At 34.5% G+C, this 13,958-nt stretch overlaps 1 protein-coding gene across 2 annotated transcripts; it reads right to left on the reverse strand.

Moving 5' to 3' along the window:
• Positions 1-4,653: 4,653 nt before the first annotated feature.
• On the reverse strand, positions 4,654-9,153 carry LOC149243918 (lipase-like PAD4). 2 transcript variants are annotated; one of them, XM_089374657.1, is made up of 4 exons: positions 8,951-9,153; positions 7,643-7,973; positions 6,836-7,504; positions 4,654-6,038 (listed from the first exon to the last, which is right to left on the reverse strand). In XM_089374657.1, exons 1-4 carry the CDS (start codon positions 8,983-8,985, stop codon positions 5,250-5,252), a joined length of 1,824 nt encoding a protein of 607 aa, XP_089230783.1. In that variant the 5' UTR covers positions 8,986-9,153; the 3' UTR covers positions 4,654-5,249. The 2 variants fall into 2 exon arrangements, with proteins under 2 accessions (XP_089230783.1, XP_089230782.1); XM_089374656.1 differs by having other exon boundaries at positions 6,836-7,510; positions 8,951-9,151.
• Between the last annotated feature and the right edge of the window lie 4,805 nt (positions 9,154-13,958).

Raw genomic sequence — 13,958 nt, forward strand, 5'->3', positions numbered from 1 at the left:
TTATTATGTACTATATCACCAATTACTATGTACAATAAATATAAATAACTTGAAAAATAGCGTTCTATATTAATTACTATGTGCCATAAACACAAATGTTTTGTAATTAAATTCAAAAATTCCATTTTCTCATTGGTGAAAAGTATTGAATAGAAGATTTTTATGGGTTTTATTTTTTAATTTACAAAAAAATGATTTAAAAAATATAAATTTGAAAAAATATGTAAAAATAACATGTGTACAATTTGTACAACTCTCATTATATCAATCTATACTCTAATGACATGACACGTTACTATAATATGAGCATTATATTAAAAAAATTGCCATCATTCAATATTAAATAAAAAATTATTAATTTGTTATCATTATCTTTAATGTGAATTATATATATTTATATCTTACAATTTTATTATTGTTTGGAGTACATATAACACATCATGACATTAAAATATTTTATTAAACTAAGCTGCAGAGAATGTTAGCTATGTGGCCTTGTTAGATTACAATCTTGTCACTTTACTATTATGCATAAAATGTTAATGTGCCTTTGAGTATGTACAAAAATTCAACACACTATAAACGGTTCAAAACTTTACTACAATATACTAAAAATAAACATATACTAACGTATTACACAATCATCACATAGAATATATAGGTTGGGACAATCCAGCGTTCAACCATCTTCTATTAATATAAAAAATGTGTTAAGCACAATATTACAACATCACCACTTTACCTCAGTTCGTCTCACCAATCTATTCTAAACAACATTACAATAGCAATATCCTAAATTAACCAAAAAATTGCAAACTCAAATCCTCTCAGCTTCACCTATTTATAGATGATTATGTCGACCAAAGCCGACCCCATTACCATAGAAAACATTTACCATGCGCTGATAAACTACAAATAATATTCTTGACCCGATCAAAACTAGTCCACAAGATTTGGTCAAATTTAACCACTTTAACTTGACCACCTTGTGTGCCAATCCTTTTTGCGCTCTCTTTCCTTTTGCAACACTTATGCACACTAATCTTTCTACAGCATTCTACGCTCCATTTTCTGCTCTTCACTTATGTGCACAACTTCATCAAAACAGTCAAAATTTCTCCAAAATTTCTCCAAACCTTTTACCCAAAACTGGCCCCAACAAGCCCCCAACATTCACCTATGGCTCATCCCAAGCCACTTAATCAACCTGCAGGGAGGGGATTTTCTCCTTATCTATCTCCCTTCAATGTTTTAAGTGCATCACACACATTCTTAACCTTAACATGTATTTTAGTAGCATGTGCAATGAACCCTAAATTGCTAAGAAAAATGGGATATACTAGAGGAGTAAGAATGGACAGGGCATCACTACTCCTATTAACCTTGCAATGTAGAGATTAAGAGAAAGTCTTGGATATGATCATGTTGTTGCCTCATTACCTACATCCAGCTTTGTTGATACTAGAGAGGTGTCATTTTTTGTTACAGAAATTCACACTAAGGTGTTGGGAGAACATGCTCTTGTTGATTGTGATAAACAAATCGATGAGATAGCTTAGTAATGTCATTCTAGATGACAATGTTGTTGCAACTAACTTTGAGTTTGTAGGACCAAAAACTGAGACATATCAACGTTCTCATAAGGATCAATGGAATTCATCCAGGCATTAGCATTTTGGGTCAACCTTGCATTCATATCTTTGCAAAAGATACCTGAAAGGATGAACCATGTACCAATGTTGACCATCAAGATTGATTTTGGGTTGGATTGATGGATGGTTGTGGAATCATTTGAATAGATGTTTCTGGACTTCATACCATTGTATCGAATTGGTTGCGCAGTCTTACAAAGTTCCTCTTGTTAGTTGTTGATTTTCATTGCTCCCTTAGTTGTGTTGCAGGGGGAAATTAGTTGATGATAAAGATTTTTTATTCCCACTCCTCCCATAGTTGTGTTTTAGGGGCATGAAGTTAGATGATGAAAAATATTGTTGTCATTGCTTTTTTGTAAATTCTTGTGCTTTATTAGTGTGATGGTGATGGCGTTCAGACATCTTCATGAGTATTGTGCCATGCTTGAGTTGAGTTGGCCATATGTAGAGGCATCAATATTCATTTATTGTTGATGGAGTTGCTTTTGTTTGAAGCCTTTGCCTTGGTATTTTATTAACACTTATTTTCTCTGAAGCATTTATGAGGAAGTTGTCAATGTTTTCCTTTCTTGTGCCTTTGCAACATCTTATACTTTAGAGATCAACCAAGTTAATCAAGGTTTCATGGCTCTCAGCTTCATAATTTGGTGCTTCTTGATTGGAGTGGACCATTGTTCTTGCCATTTCATGGTTCATTGATGGATCTACAATTTCATCCCCATGCTTATCTTAGCATTGACACTTTTCTGCAAAAACAATTACAAGTTCAAAATGAGATCCAAATGCAAACCTTTTCTAGCAACTTGCTAACTGTTAAATGCATTAACAAAAAAGGTGTGAAGTTTAAGCTTCTTGATTAGAGTGGACCATTGTTCTTGCCATTTCATGGATCATTCATGGATCTACAATTTCAGCCCCATGCTTATCTTAGCATTGACAAATTTATGCAAAAACAATTACAAGTTCAAAATGAGATCCAAATGCAAACCTTTTCTAGCAACTTGTTAAGTGTTAAATGTATTAACAAAAAAGGTGTGATGTTTAAGCATAGGTTGATAACACTATAACTAGCAACAACATATAGAATTGTTAATAAGTTATCCATGTTTACACTTATTGTAACTCTTATCATAAAAATTTTAACATACTTGTATGAACCACAAAAAAGAAAAACAAAAACAAACATTTAATAACGGAGTCTAACTTATAAACGGAATAGTAGTTTAACTTATAGACGAAATAGCCTTATAGTAGTCTAACTTATAGACAGAATAGCCTTTTTCACCGGAATTCACCAAAATCTCCAAATATCAAGATTTTTTGTTGTTTAAAATACATTTTTAAATGCATAAATAAATTCAACACCCTAAAAAATCCCTAAAGCACTCAAATTATGTAGATTCAACAATTTAAATTCGAATTTTAAAAATCTATGTGGAATTTTGATTAAAATTAACCAAAAAAATATCATAAAAAAAACCATTTCATCTATAAATTAAACTAAACCTTCAATAATTAAATAACGCGTAGTTGCGGAGGAGTTGCCCGGAAAGTTATGGAAATTCCGGCCATATTTAGAGAAAATCCGGCAAGGGTTTTTGTAAATCCAAGTTATAGATGTTAAACTTCAAAATTTTAAGTGTTTTAGAGGTTTTTGATGGTGCTGAATCTATTTCCACCATCAAAAACACGATTCAAGCACTGCCTCTACAAGATTTTTTAATTTTTTTTCCCTGGATCCAACCACTTTGACCGTCGAACAATTCCTCTGCCTCATTAGACGACTCCAATAATATGACTTTTAGTTTTAATTTATATAAAACAAACTGTTGAAAACTGAAAATATAATTAATTATATTTATCACTTTCCATAAAATTAAATGGTTACTTACCAAAAGTATTACAAATGGCTGTTGTTTATTTTTATTTCGGGATAAGGTAGTCATTACGATAATAATTGTTGTGGGCTCCTTTATTTGGGCTTCATTGCGCACTGGCTGCATGATTAATCTTTTAAATTATAATTTTTTTTTGATACGGACACAACTGTCTCGTGGGGAATACAAACGTCACATTGTTAATTCATGTTTCAATTTTCCATTAGAAAAACCCTGCAAAACAATAACTTTGGGAAAATGCGATCAAGGATAATATTAATTTTTTTAAGCTCTCACATATTATTTTATTATAAAGAATCTTTGCCGTCTCTTTCGTGACCTTGTCTTTGTCTTTGCTTTCTTTTATTTTTTATGTTGATTTTTGTTTTATTAATTCATAAAATATTTTCTTATGTTAATTTTAGTAAAATAAGTTTAACCATGGTAAATTTAAAGGTGGTAAAGTTTTTCATAAATTTATTTATATAAAAATCAGTCTTATAAAAAATAATTATCTCCGCGTTATAAAAAACTATTTTGTTTATTAATTGAACCGCACAATAATGACAATTCATAATATTCTCACATTTGAAATATTATTAAATTTGATGCTATGTTGCAAAGGCCAAAGCATGACATCAATATTATGACGATTTCACAAATACTTTATCAAAATGCCTTTTTTAAAGGCTCTGAGGCACCAAGGGAATTCTTTTTTCCAATTTTTTCCAACCAAGAAGCTTCCCCAATGCTTTTTTAAAGGCTCTGAAACAGTCACACCAAAGTAATTTTTTAACACACAGAAACGACAAGAGGCGTCCCCACAGTATAGAGTGTGAAAGGTAAGGCGTTGAAAACTGTCACAGGATAGGTACATTTATAAGCAATGGCATATAGTAGCTACAGGACCAAATAATGAGCCTAAGTTTTGACTTGTTTTTTTATCTAATTTGACCATGAATTGGTCCAGAGTCGGTGATCAAATTTTGTCAAATTTGACCATGGAATCCATTGAATTTGCAAAGCTAATTTGACCATGAACATGTGATGATTTTTAAAATAGAAACAAAACGTTGACCAATCATCTTATGCTCAACGAATAAAGTAAAACTTCTCCGACCATATGACCCACAAATCACGGCACGCACAAACTATAGTATTACAGTGAGGCAGTGACTAATTCCAATTGGTAACATGAAAAATTTGAAGTAACAAATAATGATATCATGGTGGTAAGTGTCTATTTTTCAAAGTACATTCAATGTACATTCAATGGTCAGATTTTGTTCCTCTTCCCATCCCAAGTTGGGTATGTATATCAAACATTGTAAAACTAGTTACACACAGGAAAAAGTAAAATTAGCTGTGTCATGAAATCCCCCATTTCTAAAATCTTAGTAAAAATACATTTCTACCTACAGAGTTTGTACATTCAGCTCAATTGGCTGTCATGAAACCCCCCTTGTAAAAAAATACATTCAATGGTCAGATTTTGTTCCTCTTCCCATCCCAAGTTGGGTATGTATATCAAACATTGTAAAACTAGTTACACACAGGAAAAAGTAAAATTAGCTGTGTCATGAAATCCCCCATTTGTAAAATCTAAGTAAAAATACATTTCTACCTACAGAGTTTGTACATTCAGCTCAATTGGCTGTGTCATGATACCCCCTTGTAAAATCTATGTAAAAATACATTTGTACCTACAGAGTTTGTAGATTCATCTCTTCCAACTTGCTGTTTCCATTATCTTATACAATGGAGAGCTTGATTTCCATTCAGCTGACTGAATTTGCTTATATTCCTGCCACCATCTTATGAAGCTGCTTCCTTCTACGAAAACATCTGAAGAAATGGTGCAGTCATTAATCATCTTTGTCACATATTTTTCAAAAGTTTCTAGCCTTTCCTTCTTTTGGTGTAGGCCTTGTTTGATATCTTTCAAAGCCTCTTCTACATGTGCCCAAAAGCACGAATCTTCATTCAGAGATGCTAACTTCGTGCGAACTTTCTGACCATTGGAATTACGAACATGTACAATATCTTCAGACCATTTCTGAATAATTTTATGACGAGCGGGTCTTCCATCAGAAAGATAGCTGCCCTTTCCCTTCGAGGTGCGGTAATAATGCGCAATATCCAAAGGCTCAACCAATCTGCTATATGTATTACCGGCGTATGTCCACCTGCTCGGAAATTGGGATTCACTTGGCAACTGATGATTCTGCCACATATTAACAATTTCATCCCAAAACACGGCCAGCTTTTCCCTGCGCAAATTTGCATTGATATCCCTCTTTTCATTTAATTGTCTGAAGGAATCATAATATCCCAATTTCTTGTTGAAGGAATCATGAATGTCTTCCTTCCCACAAAGCTCTTTATACCACTCCAGCTCTGCCATTCTTGATTGTGCTCTACTTAATTTAGAGGACAGGAGAGAAGCATTTGTGTTATGTTTGTTGTCAATTTCTCTTACTCTGAGTAGGGCAGTTCGTGCAGAATCATCCTGCATTAGCCGACATCACTAATTAAAAAATACATTTAAAAATAATTCGAAGTACAGGCATAGAGAATGCTACTATAATTTCTAATACCAAATTTTACCCCACCGGCAAACCTGGTCTATACGAACTTCATAACAAAGTGAAAGGATGGCCTTATTTTCTTCCCAGTGAATAAGAATAAATAGAGAACAAGCACTTTATTTTTTATATACTTGGTTCATTTTAAAAATTTAAAGGTCAGATTAGGTAAAAAAAAAATTAGAAAAAATTTAGTTGATTATTAGATTACAATCTTGTCATTAGAAAAAATTTAGTTGATTATTAGATTACAATCTTGTCACTTTACTATCTTATGGAAAATGTTAGTTTGCCTTTGTCTAGAGTTTTTGGTTAGAATTTGACAAAACAATTTTTGGTTAGCTGGAAGATATTTTGTTGTTTAAAATGTATTTTCGAATGCATAAATAGATTCAACCGTTTGAAAAATCTCTACACACCAATTATAGAAGATTCACCAATCAAATTTATAATTTCAATAAATTTTTGTGGAATATAAAACAAATTCAACCAGAAAATATGCCAAAATTTTTTATAGAAGATTCACCAATCAAATTTATAATTTCAACAAATTTTTATGAAATGTAAAACAAATTCAACCAGAAAATATGAAAAAAGAAAAAAAACTTATAACAAATATAAACTACAGCCATCTCTATTATAATCCATAATACTGATAAGGTAACAGTACAATGTAATCATCTTGTTTCGCATCTTATTTTAAAAAGGAAATGAGGAATACCTGGGCTTCCATACCAATAGCTTTTAGCTGTAATGAGATTCCCATTTCGTAAGAGGATTCTGTGTTGGAACTCGAAATTCTTCCCGAGTTTCGTATTACATTCTCCAAGACAGTACTATAGTTTATGTGCTCCCGTACAATTTTGTCAGAAGATTTTTCTTGGCCTTGCAATGTCAAATGAAGCATCTTCAAAACTGTCTCAGAGTTTATAATACAAGCTGCCCCATAGTTTGAGCAAAACATGTAAACACCAAAAGGTCTGTATGGACTTCCACTGATAACCCCATCCAACCCACTTATAGAATGAAGAAGAGCAGTATAAGCATCCCGAATAATGTAATCAGAGGCATATTTGATGACATTGGTCATTATGCCTCTCCAATAAGGCAAAAGAGTTCTCAAGGGCACATTTATTGATTCAAATGGTGCAAGCAGAATCCGAGGAACAATGTCTTGCTGAGAAACCACGTGACAAAAGTTGCCTGCCCAATTTTGACGGTCAACTGCTTCAACAAGTCTTACATCTCCCACTAAAGGGCAACCAAATGTGACACAAAAAAGAGAGCTTTGCTTTAGCCTCTTTCCCAGTGCCCATAGTGTGGCCAGGGTTGCAACAGATCCTCCTAAGAAGTGACCAATAAATATGACGGGTTTGAGTTCCATACAGATCTGCAGCTGATTTGCCATTGAAATATGTCAATACTGTACTTTCCTTTCTGAACTTCAAAATTTCATCTCTAATAAGTAAGAAGAAAACCCTCTTTTCACTAATCTGAGGTCACTTTACATGTAGATAAATTAATTTACCTTTTCTTCTAAATGTGTATTCTCCATAATAAGCAGGAACAACTTCAGAGCTCCCTGATGGACACGGGCTGGTTGACCATCATTACCTTTGAGGCAACCAGAGAATATCTTATTTTCAGTTGGGAGATTTCCCTCTCCATATTTGCCCTCTTCGACAATAAAATCTTCTAATCTGTGAAACGAAGGGAAGGCAACATATACAACATCTTCATCCTCAGTCAGAGTAAAACTCTGTGGGCTATTTTCGCAAGCACGGAGCAACTCTTTCCAAGCCTTGGGGAGCAACCCAGATGAAGCAAGAAAGGTTGCAATCTCCTGAGCTACGGTGAATCTGCAACGACATTTCTTTAAATTAGAACCATATGGGCATCTGAGAATAGACTCCTCTCAATTTGTTACTGTATTCATAAAAATGTGGCATATGCAAAGTTTACAAGACAAGATATAGACAAAGAACGAGTGAGCTCTGAATCCTTTTCACTTATGTGAGTTAAATATGTCCGTTTTGCAAATGCACCATTCTTTTTGTAAAACAGAAGTTATGGAAGAGATGACCAGACTCTTCAAAAATACCAAGCTACCTTCATTCCCTGGAATAAGATTAAAAGAAATATAAAGTATTATAAAAGATTACATATACACGCACACAGCTTTCAAACAGGAAACCCTGAGATCGCTTATCTTGCGAAAAGCTGCAGGTCAAAAACCAGATTATTGGATCTGCCCTTACTGGACTGAATCAAACTTTCATTATACTGCTCAGTCGGAAGGGACACCAATCCTATAATCCTTCCAAAGGCTTAAGAAAACAAAGAATTTTTAGTAGGTGAAGGACTCCATGATTAACCGGCACTAATGTTATGACTGTTGTTGCGGAGGTCCACACCAGTAGTTTGAATCAAAACCTATCAAAATCCGCATAAAAATAAAGAAAACCATAGATTAAACACGGTAGGATTTGGCATTTTTCCAGTTTTTTTCCAATTTCTTTAAATTTGATTCAAATTTAACAGATTGTTATTCAAATTTTGCTGAAATAATTTTTTTAAGAAGATAAATCCATATATAAATTCAAAGATTCAGATACTGTTTTGGGAAAAAATCTAAATCTAATAACTTACTTAAAAAGATTAAAAAATAAACTTCATATTCTTAAAACTTCCTATTAAAACCCCATTTTCCAGATACGCATCCGTTCAAAATTCACACAAAATAATTTCAAGTTTATTACAGGTAACCCTTTATGAAAATGCAAAGAAAGCAACCAAATTATGCAGAGACAAAACAATCTTCCAAGTTCATCCTTACTCTTGCGCCATCGTCCGCCGTTCCCTCATTACCATGGTGTTCGGATTCAGAGACGCAACTTTCTCGGAATGTGTAGTCGGTGCTGACTTCGCATAGAAAAGGGAAGGAGCCAAGCAAAATCCAGTAAAGACAAACGGGAAGAAGAGCCCAAGACTTTGAATGGGAGAGTTGTCAGTGTAACCTTTAATTTAGTGGTGCATAGGCACACTAGGTAAATCACTGCATCCTATGAGCAGGACGGTATGTCATTTTTCAATGTTTTTTCCACTTTCTTTCCATGTAACATGTCTTTTAAAAAAAATATTAATTAATATAAGTTTATGAAAATCAGTATAAATGTATGTTACTTTTGGTTTTATTAATGATTAAATATCTGAAATGATTAATTTTTTAATAAAACAAAAGGGCAAAGAGATTGCAATCTCACTTATTTCATCATAATTAGAATATATATATATATATATATATAATAATTTCTTAAAATGGGAAGTTAAAGGTTGTTTTTTTTTTATTTTTTTTTCTTTTCTTTTCTTCGGTACGAAAAAAAGCGATATTTATATTTATATAAAGAGTATTTACATAGTGTGTTTAGAGAAATTGCATGAAGCAGAAAGAAACTGTGTTGTACAGAGTACTGCAGATTCTAAAAAAGCACTTACATGAAGAGATGTAAGTAGAACTGTGTGAAGAAACAAGACATATAATAACCTACCATAGACTCTTGGATGACCCTTCAGGTCCATATAGATAGAGCAGCCCCATGAAGATAAGAAGATCAAGAAAGTAATAGACAAACATACCTTTTTGTAGAAGAGGATGAGTCATTGTGCAGAGAATAATATTTTCTGGGGCTGACAAAAAGCAAAAAATTAAGTACCCGGTAAAGAGAAATCTTCAATCTGAAATGTGCTTGTTCCCATTTGAATCTCCATTTTCCATATTCCAGGCTGGATAGAGAGTCCTTTCTTTGACAGTTCATCAGCATGAGAATTATAGGATCTGTCTATATGTTTGATAGTGAAATCCTTTTTTCTGTTCCATAAGACATTTATCCTATTCATCCATCCTGTTAACATGGAGTTCTTTATAGATAATTTCCTTGTGACATGCTCGATCATGATTTTTGAGTCGCCGTAGATCTGAAGATTCTGGATATCAAGGAAAGAACTTAATTGAAGGAGGCCAGCAAGGGCCATAGCCTCAGCCTTGTTGTTTGAACCTTTTCCTCCGTTCCAATAGATGGAAAAATGTTGGTCTTCATTTATTGATATGAGAAAACTGCAGGCACATATACCTTGTTGAGTTGCCCCATCAAGAAAAGCTCTTGGAAAACTGTACTGGGCCCTCCTCTGAACTTTTGAATTTCTATTTTTGTGACTAGTCAACTTTGCTGGTAAGGAATTATGAAGGGAAATTATCTTTTCGTACACAGACTTTATATCTTCCTTCCCATTTTGGAATATTAACTTGTTCCTGAGCTTCCAAACTAACCAAAAGAGTAGTTGAGGAATTGATCTATATGAAGATTTTTGAGAGCTCCACCAAAACAGGGCTTCTTGTAAAGATGAGTGATTCACCAAACTAAAACCAAAATAGTTTGCCAGATCCTTCCATAGCTGAAGGGTGAAACAACACTTTATAAACATATGATAGTTGTTCTCTCCCTCCTCTCTACACATTAGGCATATTCCTGGACCAGACCAGTTCCTTTTTTGAAGATTCTCCCAAGTCAGGTTTTTATTGTGAAAGACTAGCCAGGAGAATAGAATCATTTTATATGGAGCCCCAGTTTTCCAAAGAGACATCGGGAAAATATTCAGAAAAGGGGAAGGAATTTCTTTTACTAGAACTAGATAGATTTCCTTTACTTGAACTTCTTCCCTCGCCCTTTTACCCCTCCAGGTAAGGGAGTCATTTCCTTCTGTTCTGCAAATACCTATGTTTCTCATAGTCATCATAATTTTGTTCCATTGCTGTTGTAAATCTCCTCTTAGGCCCATAACCTGTGGATCCTTCCAAATAGGGACGCCTCCCTGCCATTCAGCTATGATTTGGCTCCATGTGAAAATACCTTTTCGATGGAGAGCCATTATGATGTTTGGAGGAATATTAAAGTTCTCCCCCGTACCCATTATTTGATCGAAACCAATATACACATTCCCACCATTCTGAATATTCCATGAGAGGTTTTGCAGGAAGAAAGACTCAATTCTCTGGAAACTTAGCCATATAGCAGATCCATGGGAGTAGCCAATAGTACCTTTCCTGTGCCAGTATATTATGTCTTTATTTCCCATGTACTTCTTCCTTATAGATGAACTCCATAAACTGTCCCCATTTATACCTCTCCAAAGGGATTTACACAGTAGAGCCTTCCCAAAATTCCTTATGTCCATAATTCCCCAACCTCCCAGAGGTTTTGGAGAAGTATTGTTCCTGAGATTTGTCAAGTGATATTTTCTTTTTTCTTTGCTTCCTCCCCATATAAAATTTGCCATCATTCATTTAGCATTGAAATGATACTTGTGGGGACATAATATAAATGGGCCCAATAAACTGAAAACTGAGCTAGGACAGACTGAGCTAGAACTGCTCTGCCTGCCATAGAAAGACACTTATACTCCCATCCTGCTATTCTTCTAAAGAAACGGTCAGTGATCCACATCCAATCAGCTTTTGTATAGCCTGCTGGTTTAAGATGAAAACCCAGATATTTCATACCTTCCTTTATGGGTTTTACTTCTATATTGAACAGTTCTCTCAGAAATTCCATTAAATCCTTATCTCCTTCATCAGAATAGAAAAAAGATTTTCCTTCATTTATAAGGATTCCAGAGGCTCTTTGGAAATTTTTTAGAATGTCATGAATGCATATCCATGTAACCAGTCTGAGCATTCCAAAAATCATAATATCATCCACAAATAAACTGTGGGAAATGAAATTCCCTCTATAAATCATCAATGGACTGCATTGATTTTGCATTACAACTTTTTTAATATGTAAACTCAGTGAGTCCATAGCTACAATGAATAGAAGAGGGGATAGGGAACATCTCTGTCTGAGACCTCTGGCTGCCAAGAAAAAGTTTGATGGAAGACCATTGATAAGGACAACAAATTTAACAGTTTCTGCACAGGCCATAACCCAACTTATACAATCATTGTATAGTCCAATTTTGCACAGGATACATCTTAGAAAGCCCCAATCAAGACTATCATATGCTTTCTTTAAATCTAATTGGAGAATTGCTGCATCCAACTTTTTAGTGTGTAATGAGTGTAGGCCCTCTTGGATGTTGGCCACAGCCTCAATGATATTCCTGTTCTGAAGAAAACCATGTTGCTCCTGGGATATATATTTTGACAAAGTCCCTCGAATTCTATTTGCAATGATCTTTGAGATAATTTTGTAGATAGCGTTACAGATAGAAATTGGCCTAAAATCTGAGAAAACAATTGCTTTTTTCTTTTTAGGGATGAGAGCAATATATGTTGACGAAATATGTTGATGAATATTACCCTTCTGTCTCGATTCCTCCACCATTGCTAGTAGGTCCCTCTTGATCAAATCAAAAAAAAGTATGAAAAACTCGATTGTCCACCCATCTAGACTTGGACTTTTGTCTTTTTTGAAAGACTTCATAACTGTCAGGAGTTCTTCTTCTGAAACAGGCTGGAAAAGAGCATTATTTTTTTCTTCATCAAACATAGTAGGAAAGAGATCAATTCCCCATAAGATATCCTCCATCCTGCAGTTTTCATTTCTTTTATATGACTTTTCAAAATGTGCCTCAGCCTCCTTTGAAATTTCCTCCTGGGAGTGTAACATACTACCCCTTTCACTTTTTATTTCCCAAATTGAGTTAATTTCCCTCCTATTATTTGCAAATCTATGATAGAATTTTGTATTTCTATCTCCTTCCTTAAGCCATAAAGCTCTGCTCTTTAGTCTCCATGATGCTTCTTCAATAGCTAGCAATTTGTATCTTTTCTTTTCCAAATCCCTTATATGACAACGGACCTGAAAAGGGAAATCACCTCCTTTTAGCTTCTCAGCCAATACATCCAACTCCTCTTGAATCTCTTTCAAGGCTATTTTGTTGGCTTTTTTCTTATTTTTCTACCACGACTTTACCTTAACCTTTAGAGCTCGCAGATTATCCAGAAGGGCTTGGGATGGGGATGAATTTTCCATGGGGAGGAAAGAAGACCATGATTTTTTAATTAGATCATTGAATTCAGTATCTTCCAGCCATACTCTATTAAATTTAAATGGAAGACCCTTCTTGAACTTCCTTTTCCCCCACTGTAAGGAAATGGGCCTATGATCAGATATGAAAGAGTTTATTATATTAGATAGAGGCCTTGCCATGTGGTCCATAAGCTTATCTTTAATCATAAAACGGTCTAATATTTTGGCAAGAAAGGATGCTCCTATTCTTCCATTATCCCATGTAGGGCCCATGAATTGAGGATATACATCAATCATATTATGGTGGAGAATGGCCCCCTTAATGAGACCAGCTAATGGATCATCCCTTTTTCCCCTTCCCCACACCTCATCACTGCTCAAATTACAATTCCAATCACCCTCGATTAGGAGAGAATCTAATTCCCAAAATTCAGAGGACAAGAACCTGTTCCAGAATGGACGACGATTCTTGCAAGGGGCATATACATTTAGGACATGAATAGAGCCAACCAGGCCCCGAATATTTGCTAATAGGAGAATACCTGCAAAACATTTGAAAGCCTTTGCCGAAACCCAAATAGGATTCCATAAAATTGCTAAACCCCCCGATAAACCATTTGCATCCGTAGCAACCATATGCTAAGAAGGGAACATACATCTGAAATATCTAATAGAAACAGCAGCAGCATGCATAGTCTCCTGTATGAGAATAATATTGGATTGAGCTGTAGAAAATAAATCCTTCAGGGCCAAGAATTTGTGGTCTGCCCCTAGACCCCTTATATTCATAGATATGATGTGAGTCATGATGGCCTT

Source organism: Pinus tabuliformis, chromosome 8 (assembly GCF_031772625.1).
Source record: "Pinus tabuliformis cultivar Carrire ecotype Pingquan chromosome 8, CPIR1, whole genome shotgun sequence".
Taxonomy (NCBI): Eukaryota; Viridiplantae; Streptophyta; class Pinopsida; order Pinales; family Pinaceae; genus Pinus; species Pinus tabuliformis.

Bases quoted from the DNA above. Each gene is read 5' to 3' on its own strand.
- LOC149243918 (XM_089374656.1), bottom strand. From the start codon at position 8,985: ATGGTAATGAGGGAACGGCGGACGATGGCGCAAGA. The intron at 7,974-8,950 runs GTAAGGATGAAC...ATGTCGTTGCAG, and splicing joins CGGCGGACGATGGCGCAAGA to ATTCACCGTAGCTCAGGAGA. The intron at 6,039-6,835 runs GTATTCCTCATT...CGGCTAATGCAG, and splicing joins CTATTGGTATGGAAGCCCAG to GATGATTCTGCACGAACTGC.